The following is an 18,067-nucleotide window of genomic DNA, read 5'->3' as shown; positions in this document are numbered from 1 at the left end:
TCTTACTATCGCATCGTTTATACATTGTCTTGTGAGTGCTAGTTTCATACCGTTTTAAGTTTGCTTTTGTGTAAGACTTGTCTTAAAATTATGTTTTGCAACCACTGCTGGCCGCAACGTCGGTACTACCCCAAATAAAACAGCTTGACAGTTCACTTCGCTTTGTTTTGCTTGCGTTTAGCTGCTCCCTTGCTGAAAAATGTTCATTTTATGCGTAAAAAAGCTGTTTTTAGGCTGCACTATTCTAAACTTTCACTCCATAAAAGCATGGTTATACAAGAGTGACCAGACTCTACCAATGTATTAAACACAATTTATGTATATTAGACGCCATGTCTCGCATAAAATAATAGAATTTCGCCCTATTTTTTGCTTTCTTGCGAGTGTGTTACTGAAGCACTGTCCACCCGATTCACGCAACCACGTGCGCACCAAAATGCTACTTGGTGCACAGAGGGCGCGGTTCTCGTTTCCCTTTCATAGAGTGCCCTTTCACGCTCCTAAAACGGCATAGTGTATTACATGGGAGTATAACTACTGCCAGAGCAGGGATTTGGGTGCTGTAGGACAGGATGCTTTAAAAAACAGATGCACGCATATGAAACTGTGATTCTGGGCAAGTCACTTCCTACCCATGCACCCTTATCTTGCAAAAGCAGCACCGTTCAACAGACCCGAGTCAGACAGGTTATTCCCGAGTTTCAAAGCAAACAATGGCTTTTTTATGCTCTCTCCCGCCTAAAATTAACTGTTTTAATAGGAGTCAGTGGGGAAATATATACCCCTATTTTTATCGGCGCAACTCTTACATCATCTGGAAGGTTCCAGATGGCTGCATGTTTTGCTTCTACAGCTCCTTCACCCTCACACACCCCCTCACCCTCACACCATCTCACCCTCACTCACCCTCACACCATCTCACCCTCACTCACCCTCACACCCTCTCACACCCTCACCCCATCACCCTCACACCTCCTCACCCTCACACCTCCTCACCCTCATCCCCCTCACCCTCACACACCCTCACCCACCCTCACTCATCCTCACCCCCTCATCCTCACACACCCTCACACCCCCTCACAACCCTCTCACCCTCACTCAGCCTCACACCCTCACCCTCACACACGCTCACCCTCACACACCCTCACACCCCCTCACCCCCCTCACCCTCGCACCCTCTCACCATCACCCCCCTCACCCTCACACACCGTTACCCTCATCCCCTCACCCTCACACACCCTCAGTCACCCTCACACCCCCTAACCCTCACCCCCTCACACACCCTCACCCTCACACACCCTCACACACCCTCACCCTCACCCCCCCTCACTCACCCTCACACCCTCACACACCCACTCACCCTCACCCTCACACCCCCTCACCCTCACACCCCCTCACCCTCACACCACTCAGTGCTACAACACATATTGTGTTACAATAGGTGTCACATTTGTAAAAGATAAAACTATTGGCATTGTAAATAACAAAGCTATTAATTTCGCTATTTTCAAAACAAGCACATAAATAAAAAATGTGTCCTTTACAATACCAACAGCTCAAACTTTCCTAATGCGAGACCTATTGCATTGCTGTGCTTCTCTCCCCTGCTACACTCTCCTGCTCTCTGGAGATGTGGCCTAACGACCAGAGCTGCCATCTAAGTCACGTAAATACAAAACATGTTGCATTCCAAATGCTATAGGTGTCACACTCGCAAAAATTATAACTATTGGCGTTGTAAATGACAAAGCTATCAATTTAGCTATTTTAAAAACCAACAAATAAATAAAATATTTGTCATTTACAAGACCAATAGCTCCAACTTTTCTAATGTGAGACCTATTGCATTTGCAATGCTTGTTGCCGCTTGGCAACGCAACGTGTGTTATCACGCTCGAAATCACGCGCAAACAGCACTCAAGGAGAAAATTTGCTCGAGGATGAATGCAGTCACTGGTGCTCGCTGTTGTCACACAAAACAGGCGCCGGATGGCGCATGCACAGCCTAAAGCCATGCTAGCAGCCGGCAAGTCTTGCTGGTGCTCGGAAAATCCCGCTGACTCTCGCAGGTGGCCTTCAAATCTCGCTGGCCATCGCGAGTGCTTGCAAAAACCAGGCTCGAGTGCACCAACCAAAAATACATTCCGCTACGAGGCGAAAATCAGAATATATTGGGAACTCCACGTTTCCTGCAGAGTTCCTGAATTCAGCAAATTACGCGAGCGGAGTGGAATTTCATACCCAGGCCTAATCCCAAGACCGATTTCATTTTAATTGGGACTCATCAGGTGCAGCTCGGTTCCAGTGGCACAGTGAGCACAAGACACACTTCTGGGCATACCCATGGCAACTTGGGGTGTTATATTAAACATACAAAAGATTATGGAAGAAATGCTCACTGTGCAAACTGTGCAAGTTGAATCAAGCGGGACCTGACAGAAGAGGCCCAAATAGGCCATAAAGGGCAATAGGGGTTTGCATATTAAGAAATTGATAAGGATTACATATAGTCAGATGCTGGTTACTAGAAGGCAGGAATTATTTAAGGTAGTAACCTGAGTTATACACCTATATCCTAGTTTATCTGTTGTATTCAGATCAGAAAGTGTCAAGATTTATAGATCAGCAATGCCAGTGTGAAAGTCCTGTGTAGTTTAAACATCACATACATGAACTACAGACTTAATATTTCACAGTACTGCTGTTTTGATAAATCTGGATTTATCCGATAGGGCAGTCAATCGCTTCTCCAGCACACCAATCCCTTTCTCCCTGGTCATAAACACATACCACATGATCTTCTGCAAGACATGGCAAGTTTGGCATAATCATTACTAGTCATTGTGTAGCCAAGATTGACCCTCACCAAGTAGTAGCTGTCATCTGCCCCCAGGGCCTTTGAAAGTCCAAAATCACTGATCTTGGCATAGTGTTGGTTGACCAGAAGGACATTCCTGGCTGCAAGGTCTCTGTGCACAAAGTTCTTTTCTTCTAGGTATTTCATCCCCATGGCTACCTGGTGCATGAGCTCAACCACGTTGCAGATGGGTATCTGGTCTCTGCGTAGACGAAGAGAGAGCAGAGAAGAAGAGAAGACAAAAGTAGGAGAAAGAGGAAGATTTAAATCAACAATGGCACAGCCACTGTCCACTTGATCATATGTATTTGAAATATATGGAAAACTATTCCATTCTGGAAAGATGGCTCAGTGAGTTTACCGCTCACTGCTGACACACGTGAGAGGACAGCAGGGCAGCAAAAACCACACAGCACTCATTCTTCTGATGTTTGATAAACTGAGTACCACTAACATGATTATTAGCACCACCTGTTATTCACCCCCCCTAGTAATAGCAACAGAATCCAGGTGCTAAGGGCGATATGTATCAAGCCTTTTGTGATTCGCAAAGGCCGATATTCGCAGAATTTCGGCCTTTGCGAATCGCAAACGGCCTTTTTGCATGTTTTGGGATGTATGAAACATTCCCAAAATAAGGAATTGCAAACTTGTGCGATTCCTTATTTTGCCATAGCATTTAGGGAATCGCAATTTTGCGATTCCTTAAATGCTATGTATGTAGCATTTTTGGCTAGCGAATTTAGGTTAAGAATTCGCAAATTACCACCAACTTGTAGTTGATGGTAACTTGCGAATTCTTCCAAAAATGCACAATTTGGCATTTTTAAAAGTGGCATGTGATGCACACACATGCCCAAAGGGCATGTATGTGCGCCATATGCACACACATGTAGATTTCAGGGGTGCAGCAGGGTGTCTTTGAGACTCCCCTGCACCCTTGAAATAATTCTCAAATTGCGATTAGCAAATTGCGAAATCGCAATTTGAGAATTATTTTGCAATCATTCCTATGGGCCTCCTGGCCCATAGGAATGCATTGGAAAATATTCCTTAATTGCGAATTCACAAAATGCGAATTCGCAAATAAGGAAGACTAAGGAATCGCTAAAAAATAGCGATTTTTTTCATACATACCATTTTGCAATTCCTAAATAGCGATTCCTTAAAAATCGCTATTTAGGAAATGCAAAATACTTTCTTGATACATATCGCCCTAAGTGCTTTAGATTAAAATACGTATTATTGTTTCTATCACACATCTTCTCATAGTGGGATGTCCAGAGTAGGCCTAGAATAGCCATATTTTTGTCACACTTTGACAATCCCCACTGGATATATAAATTAGGATCACTTAGATAGATCAATTACAAGTGTTGTACAATTTGGATTTGATTACCTGTGTACAAATATAAATGTATTTTGCCTTGAAGTCCTGAAAATGTAAAACATTATCAGCCTTGCTGGATCTATGTTGGGCACCACAGATGGATTGCCCACTGCCTGGGAAAAGTTCCCCATGGTATTTGACGACATACTGATATTTTGGTTGAGAGATATTTTAACACCACATTACCATTGAAGAAGCCCTCACTCTTAAATGAACTAAAAGTGTATTGGTTTTAACCCACAATTTCTTCATCAGCGAAATCTCCAACGGTCACTTTTGTGGACCCCTCATCCCTCATTCCTGATCTCAAGGGAGCTGCACAGCCTGATAACTCCCACTATCACTTTTTAAATAGATTGAAGCACCTAGCCAGTTGAAGTCAGCTACTCATCATCTGGTTTCTGGACTTCGGCAACACCATCCTGGTGGGAGTACCTCGGTCTTATCCTGCTCTCTCAAAGTCTTTCTTCACTTTGAAGCAAGACTGACTTCTTCCTCAATGAATAATGGTCACATCTCCTCTACACTCAAGGACTACACTGGATTCCCACCAAAGCAAAATCATATTCCAGAGCCGCAGTCCTGCCTGTAAAGGGATTCATCTAACAAATGCAAAAAGTACAATTGATGGACAGAATGCTGAACAACGTCAAACATTTACCCCAGTACAGAGATCTGGGTCTAAATCCATCGTTTTTTTGCTCCCCATGCCATTTCAGTTCAGACCCAGCCATATGCAAATCAGTCTTGACCCTGTGCCTCATGGGAACAGTCCAGCCCGAACTGCCAGGCCAGGTCCTCCCTTTACTGGAAACAAGCATCCTGGGACCGGGTCTAAACTGAGGTGGCATGGTGAGCAAAATAACAATGGATTTAATCCAGATCTATTGACTGAGGGATAATGTTTGATTTGCTCTGCATTCCATCCATCATATGTGTTTTTTTTGCATTCATCTAACAAAGCCAACATTTCTCACCACCTTCGAAACACCTCAGACAAATAAAATCGCTTTGGAAGTATGTGTCCCATTGCAAGCAGCTAGATTTAAAACCTCGAAGTGATGAACCAACCATGTACATGAGACATTATGTGTATTTGTAAAGCTTACTATCATCTGCGAGGGTATCCGGGCTCTGAGCAGTTATGTGTACCTAGCCCTGACTAGGGAACTTTGGTTCATTGAATAGCCAGGACATCAGCATCTTGTGGAATTCCAGAAGAGAGGAGAAGGCTCTGACGTAGAGAGGAAGGTCATTCCACCCTCATTCCACATGTGCTACAACAAATAGTAAACAACTATCATGTGCAGTTTGTTATCCCTCCACAGCTTCCTGTCTTGCAGGAAGTCATTGAAACCCCATTTATTTTCTGGCAGCACCTCAACTGTTACAAATGTTATAATGTAAATGTTACCTAATATTTACTCTACCTTCTCTTGTTTTTAGCATTTTCTTTGCATATTATCGATCACCACAAAGCACCCTAACGCCTCCTTGGTGCTGTAGTTCTATAGAAATCTGTTAAATACATAAATAAATTAATCTCACCTCTTCGCGGGCAAGAATTTGTTGAGGGGGCCGCCAGCTGCCATCTCCATCACCAGCATGAGAGACTCCGCCTCGCAGACGCCAATCATTCTCACAATGTACGGGTTGTCCAGCTGGTGCATGATCTTGGCCTCTTTCATCATCTCGTCCTTCACTCCCTTCTCGTTCTCACTCTTCAGAACCTTGATGGCCACATCAATTTGCTTCCTGTGAGATGGGACCAAATGAAGGATTGCATATGAAGTATTTACATTGTTCTATCGACTGTATAAAAATCAAATGTATGTACACTTTTATACTAATCAGAAGATCCAAGGAACTGTAGTTTGTACGAATTCTAGTGTTGATGAGTTTGACTTCAAACGGAAAACATTGCAGGCCTCATACACTCTAATCATAAAACTAACTGGACAGAGCATTCGTCCAACACCCCAAAAGGCTGAGGGTGTTCCATTCCTTTGCATGTCTCAGCAAGGGATTTACTCCAGCTCTTGGTGGGAGCAAATCTCAGACTATTTTTTGGTTGTAAAAAGTTGGTTTGTGAAGGGCTTCTCTAGGAAGGTGGAGTATTATTATATGATGATGCTGGTTAGGCTTCACTATGTAATACTCTCACAATACCCCAAAGATGGTCCTTGGATTCACTATAATAAATCCCTAGCTCAGTCCTGGTAGTGTGGCAAAGAACAGTCAGGCTTAACTAGAGGAATGTGTGTTAAGCATTTCAAAGTACCAACATGGATGATAAGTAATTGACATGACTCGAAGAATTCCAACACTAATAAAGAAGATTTTTGTCTTAATTTAGACACCGAAATGAATGAGATCAGATACATATACCAGAGTTATGGATTATAGAAGAGAACATAGATCACAGCAATTCACTACTGCAGAACTATTGCATTGGGGTCAATAGGAAAAAGTGGTAGTGACAATTGGCCACTTGCAGGTCGAGTTTCATGGAACCCAAGGAGGGTAAAGGTGATGCGGGTCCTAGACGAAGCCACGACAGTAAATTAGATTTTACTTGGCTCGAGAAGCATGGATGCGGAGTTGTCCTGGCGGTCCTTGCTGCTGAACTGGGTGAGTCTCAGGAGAGCTGGTTTTACCACTTACACAGTGCTGGTGGGGAACAGGTTGAAGAAAGTCGACATTGGATGACGGTTTTGCTGAGTTCCCTCGAGGTGCAGCGTCGAGTAAATAAAGGGGGTGGTAGCTTGACTGGGGACCAACAAGTTCACACCTCGTAGCACGGGGTCAAATTCCTGTCTTGGAAGGGCAGTTGGCAGCCAGAGCACAGGAAAGGCTGGGGTAAGCAGGTGTGCAACATCTAAGGTAGCCACCTGGGTGCATGTTATACCGTCCTCGACACGAGATTCATATCAGGGGTGATTAGGGACGTTGTTTGATACCAAGCATGAGATACTTAGGCAGTACCATAATGGAGCTGTCAACCTCTGGTTTGCTCGGGTGCTAGTCCATGTTATCCTATGGACCATCTATCACTTATAGCGTCCTTAAATGGTAAAGGCCACTATATGGACATATAAGCTTGCACTTACTTGTTCATATATTTAATTTAATACACCCTGCCTCCTGGGCTCAGGAGGCCTTCCTTAGGGGTGACTGGCATATATTAAAAATAGTGCATTGACTTTGCCACACATGGTGAGTACAAAGTTGAGTTCAAGCACTTTTCACTGCTCTTGCAGTCCGCAATGGCAGGCCTGCTGTCAGTAGTTTACTTGGGTCACTCAGGGTGGCACAAACAGTGCTTGAGGCCCTGGTGACTCCTTTCACACCCATACCCTGGGTACCACTGGCACCATATACTAGGGACTTATAAGTGGATTAAAGTCCTTCCTTATTTGGGGTTACCAATTCACACATTTTAGTTTTAGGTAGAGAGCACTGGCACTGGTCCCTGGTTAGCAGGCTTCAGTGCACTGTCAAGAGTCGAAAACCAGCATCTAGTAGTCCCCGTTCAGGGGAGAGCAGAACCAAAAAAAATTACATCTGGGCTACAACTGAGATAGTTAGGGTTGTTTGTCCCGGGTGACTTGTGGTCTGTCCTACCGCGGCTCAGCAAAACAAGCTGCCAGAGCCTTTCTGGGAGGTGGTGTCCGGGCTGAGACTCAGGCTGCAAACAAACAACAGAAACAATAACTTTCTGAACTGCCTTGTCCATGTCTTAGGAAAAAGAGAAGTATTTTACTGTCACAGCAAAACAAAATACTAAAGAAAGAAACATGACTCTGCAAGCAGCTACAATTCTTAGTAATCTGTAGCTCAGTTTGTTCAGATCTTGATCAAAAGAGTTCCCTCTGGAAATCCCTAATTTCCTAAATTTACACTCCAAACTTTTTGAGTTCAAGATGCAGTCTCTCAGTTTTTGATTTCAGACCTCGTGTTACCTGTTTGCTGATAACAGGAGTTACAGCAATGTTGGATTCATTGGCCTACTCAAAATTAAGGCCTCAGACTACAGTAATATTGTCTATGCAACGCTGACAACTGCCTTAATAAGAAAGGTTCATATATTTTATTTTTGCCAAACTTATTTCTCCTACTCTCATTTATCCTCACTGTTAGCAAGTTAGAATATGCATCCTTTATGGATGGTAAACAGGATGAGGATAATACAAAATAAAAATAATCTACAAGAATTCTGAGCAATACATGTGGTTTCCTTAATTATATACTTACTTTGGGACGGTCGAATTTAATTCTTCACCAAAAGTTATTGATCTCAGCTCCCTAAATTTTAACCATGAAACAACTCCTACTGAGCTTCTGAACCTGAGCTTTCTCACTGCACAAAGTGTTGAGAGGTTCTGTGTACTGTCCAAGTCATGCAATAATGACCCCTCAATTGCTACTTACTTTTTCATCCTGTAAACCCCTTTCTTGACACTGCCAAAGTTGCCGGCCCCGAGCTCCACCTCATCGATCATCAAGTATTCCCTCTTCAGGAAGAGCTTTCGATCCTTCAGCTCATCAGGATCACTGTATGGGCTTTCATAGACCGTGGTATCCATGGGCAAAATGCGGGTTTTTGCACCTCCTGGCGGATGAAAGCATGGAAGCATTGAAAGTGGAAAGACAAGGTTTGACAAGAGCAGGTTTTTTACTACCTAAAGCATGAACACCAGTTAAAAATGTTTGTTAACTGCAATTCTAGAAACCTTAATAACAGTTGTGGAACAGTCAGTGTATTTTTGTGTAGAATTATTGAGGATTCGAGATTCAGACACCATGGTGAGTGACTGAAGAAATAAAAGAAATGCTTATTTGGAGATTTATGGAAGAACAGACTTGAGGGATCTAAGATCAATCAAAATGTCCCAAAATTAGATTTCAAAGAGTTGCTAATGAGATTAAAGGTTTCCAACATCATCTTCCAATCTCATTAGAGTGTTTTCTAAGAGATTGTTTAAATATCTTATGAACTGTTAATATCTATGTCTTTGCAACAATCCTCGCCAAAGTGTCCACTTGGAATCTACCACGTCCTTTCTCTTATAATACTATTAGTGCCGTACCTTGTCCTTTTTTCCTCTTGTTCAAGAGAATTCTAAACACATTGGAATACCTCATCCTCAATATTATTTAATGCCGCCCCACTTCGCTCCCGGCACAACCTGACAATTCAACCACCCACACTGCATAAAGTCCTGTGTTCAAAATCTCTTAATCTGAATAAATACTCAAACTCATAAATATTTTCAAAAAAGGGGCTAGAGAAATATATCTTTGTCACCAATTCTCAGCTGAGATCCTCTGCATGGGCCTGTATCCATGGATCACTTTATTTTTCAGAGTATTGAAATATTATCCTAAATCTGCCTGTATTTTTCTACTTTTATTTTCTTCTAACATATATTGTTCTTGAATTACAGAATACCTCCATTATTTATTATTATTGTTATCCCACTAGTATAGCTCCATTACCCCTGGGTAATATATATCCAGTCTGAATGTGTGCGTACATAACCTACAAATCTCTAAACTAGCATTAAACTACCTTTTGACTGTTCAGGTTGTTGGAAAATCTATTGTCCCTCTGTACCACCTTTTTTCGCCAAAAGAATCTCAGGCTCATGCTATAGACAACTGCTCTATGAAACTTCATAAATGAATGACTAGCCTTCAAAAACATAAATAGAGCAAAAGTCTTACCTGGAAGGGAATTTGTTTTAGCAGCTGCACCTGTAATAAGAACCAGCCAGAGTTATCTGATTATAGATATAGATGACTCCTTTAGTTTTAAGATGTGGTCTAGTTTTTGTAATCTTGGAATCACCCACAAGAAATGTGCTCTCTCTCATCCGCCCAAGTTTGATATATTGAACAATATTAAAAAGGTTAATAGTAACAACTGATGTTTACTGCTCTTTCAGATGGCAACACCGTGGCATTTAATGCATTACTTATTTGAATATGCTGGAAAATGTCCTACTCATGGTTCTATGTGCGATATTTTCTAATATTTAGATAAGAAAAAAGATTTAGCTGTGAAAATGTACCAGATTGTGAATGCAGATAGTCTTGCTAAGGTATTTAATAAAGTGTCATCTAGTCAAGTAAACAAAAAGAGGAATTGCTTCGTTTTCTAATAATAAAAGAGATTTTTCACAGAACCCTGCAGCACTTTGACGACGAACCAAGTCTTGACAATGAAGTTAGTTCCGGGTTTCACATATTTTAACACCAGGTCCCAGATTATCACATATTAGGCGACAGTATTTAAAATGGAAGAAATGTGACTGCAAGAACACTTGGTTTTGGGGTCATGGACTCAATACTGACTTTAAAGTTGATGTGTGGTCATTAACCAGAATTAGGTACAAGTTGTGGCATTGATAGCTTACCTTTGAAGGTAGGTTCTGGTGTGTAACCATCTACACCAGCTCCAAGCCGCTATATGGAAGACATAAACAGAGCACAGTATGTTTGCTGAACACTAAAATATACAAAACATGTTAACCCCTCCACATTCAACTTCAAAAGATGGATTAGAAGTCTACCACTAATAATCCAAGGGCTGTAAGCTTGACATAGCAGGGGCTGATACATCCAGTTAGGTTTGCAACTTTGTTCCCTTTCATCAGAATTTTGTGTGGGTCTGGGCTTTCATTTGACAACCCAATTTATTCTTGGAGTTTTAATTCTATTGTGCCATTTAATAAATTCCATTATAACACCCTGACAGCAAAGCACTTAAAACATGATGCCCTGCTGACCTGGAGTGATGTGTAAAACCTACATCAAGAGGATTGCTGTGCTGGATCTCTGAAATGTAACCCAGCCATTCACCTTTCGGCACTTTGTCCCAAAAACACCTTCACATATGATCACTGGGTAGTCTGGTCAAAAACCCTTTCTAAATGTCGGTGAAACTTAGTACAAAAACTGATTCCTTACCCAGGGTCATTTCCCTTTTCCACTTTCCTCTTTCAATTTCTCTGCCTACACCCACCTGTTGTGTCCATCTAATATGGATTCAGACTCCTATTTTTGTTCATTTTCAGGTACACAATCCTCTCTTAACCAGTCCCTGCTGCTCTGTTAGTCGCCGATTTGAATATCCTGACCATGGAATTTGACCCATGGTGCAAAGTTATGTTGAAGAGGTACCGCTAGAACTTCTAAGATGTCTTCTGCTGCAGGTCATCATGATACATACAGGTCTGGACTCCTCGAGCAGCAAGGTCATCTTCACAAATATCTCCTGTACCTTGCAATCGTGTACTATATGTGAAATTAGATCCAAAATCAATACCAGTGTTCTGTCCTGCGCTACTCAGTCTAAAATCTGTATTGCTGCCCTGCTCAGTGGAGAATTCAGATTAAATTACTTTGCCATCTATGAATAGAGTTACCCCTGCGTTGTTCCAATCTTGATCTACAGCTAAACATAAATTAAAATTCTATCCCGACTACTACTAAGAATTCTTTGGACTCTACCTTTCCTCCGGACTATGACTTAAGCCCTGAGTGCAACGTTAAATGCAAAGATCAATTCCTTCAGTAGCTTTTCATGCGCAATCTCTGGAAGATGGCTATAAGAGAGCTGAAACCTCTTCTGTTGGCTGTGATGGACAAAGTACATTTTCCGAATGATAACGCAAAGCTGTACCATCAATGCATGGATAAGTCAGCTTCAAAGAATTTTTATCATTAGATGTTTTTATCGGTACTCACATTCCTTGGCAGCGACGGTGGAGCGGGTGCCCCAGCACCTAAAGACAAGAAAAGTACATGATATCAGATCATGTGCATACCCTCAGATCATATTTTCTATCAAAACTGTTGTACCTAGAACTCTATTTCCAACATGCTTTATGGGGAATTTCTCCAAATGGGCCATTAAGCATCACTTGCGATGTTCCATGGGGCATCTCTCGAGATGTGCTACGGGCTGTCTCTTGAGATGTGAGTCTGAGCATCTGAGATGCCTCATGGGGTGTCTAATAAGCTGCATCATGGGCCATCATGTGAGCTGTTCCCAGGTGTGTCTCTCAAAGAGTGCTATGTGGCATCTCTTGCAATGCGCTATCAAGCATTTTTCAAGATGTCCCATAGAGAATCTCAAAAGATGTGCCATTGGGGCATATTTAAGGGATGTGCTGTGCTGAGGGGGAAATGTGCCATACAGCATCTTTCAACATGTGCCATGGATCACCGCTCCTTAAAGACAGCAAAAGTCCTTCATGGGGCCATTAGGTATGAACTAAAATAATACGTTCAATGATTGTATTGAATCCAATCTAGTGCCCAACATATGTACATATGACTTTCAGGAGACCTGAAATGTATAGAGTTTATATACAATATCAGAAATAATGAAACCAGCAGATACAAGGGGTGGCTGCGTACAAAGGGTCTACGGTAAACAACATGGATGCTCTGTAAAATAGAGAGATCACATGGGGCAAGTGAGTGAAACAATAAAACAGCCCGGTAAAGTGATCGACAACCAAGGCGGTAGCACACGGATAAAGACATTGGTAGGTACAGACTGCTTACAAAAAGAATGGCCATGTTTGAGCTCTCACAATACGTCCTGAGTTTATTAATTAAGCCTGGCTCTGATTAGTCATTTGATGTATTAGCCTATTTGACCGTTCTTGTGTATATCGCCTTGGTTATTGATCAATTTATTGATTTATTGTTTCACTCCCTTGCACCGTCTAATAACTCTTAAAGTAGACTTCATTGGATTGAGTGGGACAACATGTCAGTAAATGTGGCCTTCTGTGCCACCAAGCACTGTGGCGCTTCAGCCCACACAGCTACTCACCGAAGGGAAGATTGGGGTTCGGGCAGCTCTCCTTGAGACTGTAGATCACCCCATCTGGTTTCATTTTCAGGTACTCAACAAGCTTTGAAAGAGAGAGACAGTCAAGCAAGAGGCATAACATTTACAGAAGACATGCACAGATGTGGCAACTATCTTTCACAAATAAACATTGCTGGCTCGGGTTCCTAGCCATTTCTCATCAACCTCTGTTTGTCAAGGGCTATTATTAATGTCACCTAATGATCAAATTCTGTGTTTCCCACCCAAATTAAAAATGTAACACTCCACAAGCATCAGATGCCTTACTTTCAGAACTGGGTCCTATAACATTCAATAGGTAACACAGCACGGTTCACAATTAACAAAGTAAATATATACCCTAGGACTTTCCAAACATATATTCAAATTACATTGGATAATTTGTTGTTTTTATGGTAACAGCATTGTAAAGCCTCAGATCTCAATTGGTTGGCAGAACCAAGGTAGTCTGCCCACTTATCCCTTCTAGGAACTTACCTGCCATAGGGTGTCAAACTTAGTCCCTTCCGGGATGGCGTACCTTCCAGACTTATCGTGGTCAATGAGGTAATGGTAGGCAGTTTTCCCATAGATGATGGCGAGTGAATATGAGTTGTTTTTACCTCTTTGTCTCAGTCTAGGGAAAATAGTGAGCGAAAACAATCACTAATTTAGTTATTTATTTGATACATTTTCTAGAATAACTATATTTTGCCTTTTAGACACTTTTGAGCACTCTTCGATTATGTAAAAATTCATAGAGAAATGGATGGTGCTAATTAAAATTTTGAGTCACAGAAAGAAAAATGTACACGGTGGGTTTAGCAAGGCAGTGAGTAAAATGTGTATAAAGATGCGCTCGGAGCTCTATTTGGAATCTCGATGAGGATCTGTCAAAGACAGAAAAGCTACAACAACACTACAAACTATAGAGTCGATTAGGATGGCGGACGGACAAAGTCCGTCTGCCATCCTGTCTGGGGCAGGTTCCATCCGCCACAAGGGCGGAGGACGGTGCCCCCAATTAGGATGTACCCGCCACAGTGGCGGGTGCATCCCGCATTTTTAACATTGCGGTGGACGGTGCTTAAAGCACCGCCCGCCGCAATGCTAAAAAGGCATGCTGTGCGTTTCAAAGCACAACATGACAGGCACCGCCCGGTGCCTGCTATGTTGTACTTGGAAATGCAGGGGGGTACCATAGGTACCCCCCCTGTGCACCCCCCACCCCCCTTCACCCTGGGGGCCCGCAACGGCCCCCAAAGAAAAGACCGTATGCCTTTCCCATACCCCACAGCCCATCCTAATGTGGTAAATTAAATTTACTTATTACCTCATTTCTGAATTTCTATGCTTAATAAATCATAATTTCTTGTCAATGCAAAGCGAGGAGTCCGTGGTGCTCAAATGAAGGAGGAGGAGACCAATAACTCGAGTTAAGGGGAGCCCTTCCAGCGCCAAGCGGGCACAGGAGCAATCTCCCAAGTCCCTCTCTTGAAGTGGGTGTTTTATTTTCAACAGCAGGACATTTACACAGTCTTGGTCATGAGGCAAAATAGAGGAACAAACATGTCATGGCAGATAGAGGAACAAAAATCAGCAAGAGGGGCAGATTGTGAAGAAATGGGGGCGTGTCTTAGGCTTCGTGAGGGGACTTGCGATGTGAAATAGTCTGACAGTTGGAAGGGGGAGGCTTCCTCACTTGGGGTTTGTGCTCGTGCTTCATGTCAAAAAGAGGAACTATCTTGTGTAAAACAGAGACCATCTGCTCTCTGGCTTGCAGTAACTATTTCTTAAAACAGGAACTATCTGCTGGTTCTGGGAATTGGCTGAAACACAGGAAGGGGTGGTCAATGAACTAAGATGCCAGGTGCAGGGTGTCTTACAGTTAAGAACAGGAACTATCTGCTGCTGGTTCCCAGAATTGGCAGAACCACAGAAATGTGTGTGTTCACAGTGTACAACCTTGTGCTTCCTCTATTAGTTGGGGGTGGTCACAGGGCAGTTGGTGTGACAGGCTGAGTTACCAACAATGGACAGGATGTGGCTGAGTCTCTGGCACAACTGGGGGAAGGCACACAGGCAGGCTTCTTGGAATTGGCTCGACCACAAGGAGCAGAGGGTTGTGCAAGATTCAATGGGGATGTGAAGGACAGTTTTCAGACAAGTTTGCTGAGAGCATGTCACACACAAAATGGGTGTTTGTCTGAGAAAAATGGCTGTCACGCAGAAACAGGGAAATGGTGGGGCACAATTGTCAATTTTATTTCCACATTCCCTCCTTGCCCCAGAGTGTACCTACATTATATCTCAATTTGCATGAGATCATTTATACATTCTTGTAACATGATTCTTTCCCTTTCTCTCTGCTGGACAAGTGGTTTAGGAATGCATTTTTCAGCGCATAGACCGCACAGGGCAGGACCACATTGGATGCAAAGGCAGCATCCAGTTATTATCAGGAATATTATACCTGCTGCTGACAGCAGTTGCCATCCCCAGGACGATATTATCTTCCAGAACCAGTCAGACCACGTCCAAGTGCCAGGTTCTTGATGTAAACTTACGGCTATCTTGTGTAATTTTGTTATGGCCGTGTATACAGATGGGGAATTATCAGGAATAAATATACAGCAGCTAGAGCCTATAATTTTACAGGCTCCGCCTCTGTCAGCCAAGATGATGTCAAGGACAAGGCGATTTTGGAGAGTAACCAATCGTATGGCAGACTGCTCCTGGGTTAAGCTCCCAAGGGCAGACGCCGTCTGGTTTACAACAGCCTCTAAGGTCCTTGTCAACCTGCGTATAAGCTTGCTGTTCTGTACAGGGCCAACAAAGAAGAAGAACCCTTTGTTAAAATCTGTATACTGTTCCCCTGAGGTTTCCGTTTGGTCAACCAAGGAGGTATCGATCGTTCTTTTATGTCTGACATGGGGCACTAGGAGGTCTCGGTGGTAAGTGGATGGGGCCACAAAGACAGGGGGTAACAGGAATGCTATATAGCAGGTTCCCCCCCCAGTTCAAGGGCAGCTGCACATAGGCCGTTTGGCCACAGATGAAATAAGTATGGCGAGATGCTAGGAATGAGGACTTTCCTCTGTCTTCAAAACTTATAGTGGTATGACAGTCACTGTGTCCTAATGGAACAGAGCCATTTTTCTGGATGCACAGGTGTCCTTTTACTGGTGAGACCGAGATGGAAGGGGGACCAGCATTCTTTTTAGGTTTGGTATTTAACATCTTGTAGGACATGGTCATGTTCCCTTGCTTGTATTCTTCACTTTCTAGGACTGTACCTGTCGCCTGAGGATCTCCCTCCTTATTAGGGTAACAGGCAGTATTGAGTACCTTGTTTAAATCCCCCCAAGGCCATCCATTCTTGCATGAATTATTTCCGTCAGGGCAGGAGGTGGGGGTAGTATCGTCAGCTGTTATTAGGGCGAACCAGGCTTCACAAGTTCCATTATAAGAGAATGGGAAAGGAAAAAGAGGCATCCCTCCCTTTTTCTGATGAGGTGGGATGCGGCCACATATCCAACAATTGGTGCTATTACTGACCTGCTGAGTGTGGTGTAGCATCTGTATGAAGGTATTGTTTCGCAAGGCTAGTCTATGGGCTTGTTCATGAGGGGGTAGGTCGTGATAGGTGTGTTCCTGAGTGCTGTTGGGTGTATGAGAGGTGTGTTGTGTTGGAGGAAAAACAGTGTGGAGAATCCAACCAAGACACGTCATAACTGCCACAAGGAAAAATATTACTGTCAAACATATAATAGGACCATTATGTCTTTTTCTAGAGTTAATTTTTTCTTTCTCCCATATAGTCAAGGTGTTAAAATCCATTCCCATGCTCCAACCGCTTCACCACTGGACCGACGCCCAATGGACTTAATTAGCCAGAGTCCGAATGGCAGACCTTAACTTTGATTTGTAATCATGTTGTGGGGTTAGTTCCAAAGGCAATAAAGATTGTTCAGTCACAATGTCAGTGGGATTAGCAGGGCCATCAGCAACAGTGTCTTTTTGTCCAAATATTTTCCGGCAGTGGCTTGCGTGGAGCCAGCCCTTCCTGCCCTCGACCTTCACTGCTGTCCGTGTTGTTAGTAGTACGAGTCTTGGCTTCTTCCACCTGGGCTGGAGGGGGCTGGTCCGGTCGAAGTTCCTCACGAGGACCCAGTCCCCGGGTCGGATGGCGTGTTCTTCCGGGTTGGTTTTGTCAGGGAAGGTGGCAGCAACCTGAGAACGACAAGATTGGAGTGCAGACATCAAGGAAGCCAGGTAGTCAGTCAGCATAGTACTGTCAACATCAGTTATTCTTTTAGGCCTTGGCGTACCCCACATATTTGGTGGTCTGCCAAAGACCACTTCATATGGAGATAAGCCAGTTCTGGAATGGGCTACCATACGCATGTAAAAGAGGGCAACCGGTAAGGCTACCATCCAGTCCACGCCTTTGTCAGTGCATATCTTGGCCAATTTTGTCTTCAAAGTTTGGTTGTGTCTTTCTACTAGACCTGCTGCCTGAGGATGTCTTACACAGTGAAACTTCCAAGTGTACCCTAACAGAAGAGACACTTGCTTCATGAGTTCAGAGGAAAAAGGTTGGCCGTTATCTGAGTAGATGACACGGGGCAACCCATACCTCGGGAAAAACTCTCTAACTAATTGTTTAGCAGTTGTCGTTGCAGTGTAATCTGGGACGGGATAGGCTTCTGTCCATCTGGTCAGAGCACACACTACAACTAGTACATACTTATGACCTCTACATCTCTCCATCTGGATATAGTCCATCTGGAGAACTTCAAATGGATGGTCAGGGGGTTGGAATCCTCCCTGTTCCACCTTTGTGCCTTTTCCTGGGTTGAACTGATTACAAATCATGCACGTTTTAACTTTTTGTTTGGCTGCAGTTCTCAAATGTTTGTTGTGCCATATATTCTGTATGCTGTCTAAC

General features: G+C 43.2%; 1 protein-coding gene across 1 annotated transcript in view; it reads right to left on the bottom strand.

Moving 5' to 3' along the window:
• Nucleotides 1-18,067, bottom strand: part of ZAP70 (zeta chain of T cell receptor associated protein kinase 70) — a 103,662-nt gene that overhangs the window by 33,366 nt on the left and 52,229 nt on the right. Inside the window, exons 4-11 of the mRNA XM_078670938.1 lie at nt 13,615-13,753; nt 13,099-13,180; nt 12,000-12,037; nt 10,667-10,715; nt 9,975-10,004; nt 8,679-8,859; nt 5,796-6,002; nt 2,867-3,059 (exon numbers count right to left, since the gene is read on the bottom strand). Coding sequence (XP_078527064.1) covers nt 2,867-3,059; nt 5,796-6,002; nt 8,679-8,859; nt 9,975-10,004; nt 10,667-10,715; nt 12,000-12,037; nt 13,099-13,180; nt 13,615-13,753 — 919 coding nt within the window. The remainder of the gene's footprint in view (nt 1-2,866; nt 3,060-5,795; nt 6,003-8,678; nt 8,860-9,974; nt 10,005-10,666; nt 10,716-11,999; nt 12,038-13,098; nt 13,181-13,614; nt 13,754-18,067) is intronic.

The sequence above is a fragment of the Lissotriton helveticus genome, chromosome 12, assembly GCF_964261635.1.
Source record: "Lissotriton helveticus chromosome 12, aLisHel1.1, whole genome shotgun sequence".
NCBI classification, from domain to species: Eukaryota; Metazoa; Chordata; class Amphibia; order Caudata; family Salamandridae; genus Lissotriton; species Lissotriton helveticus.
This window is presented reverse-complemented; position numbering and strand designations above follow the sequence as displayed.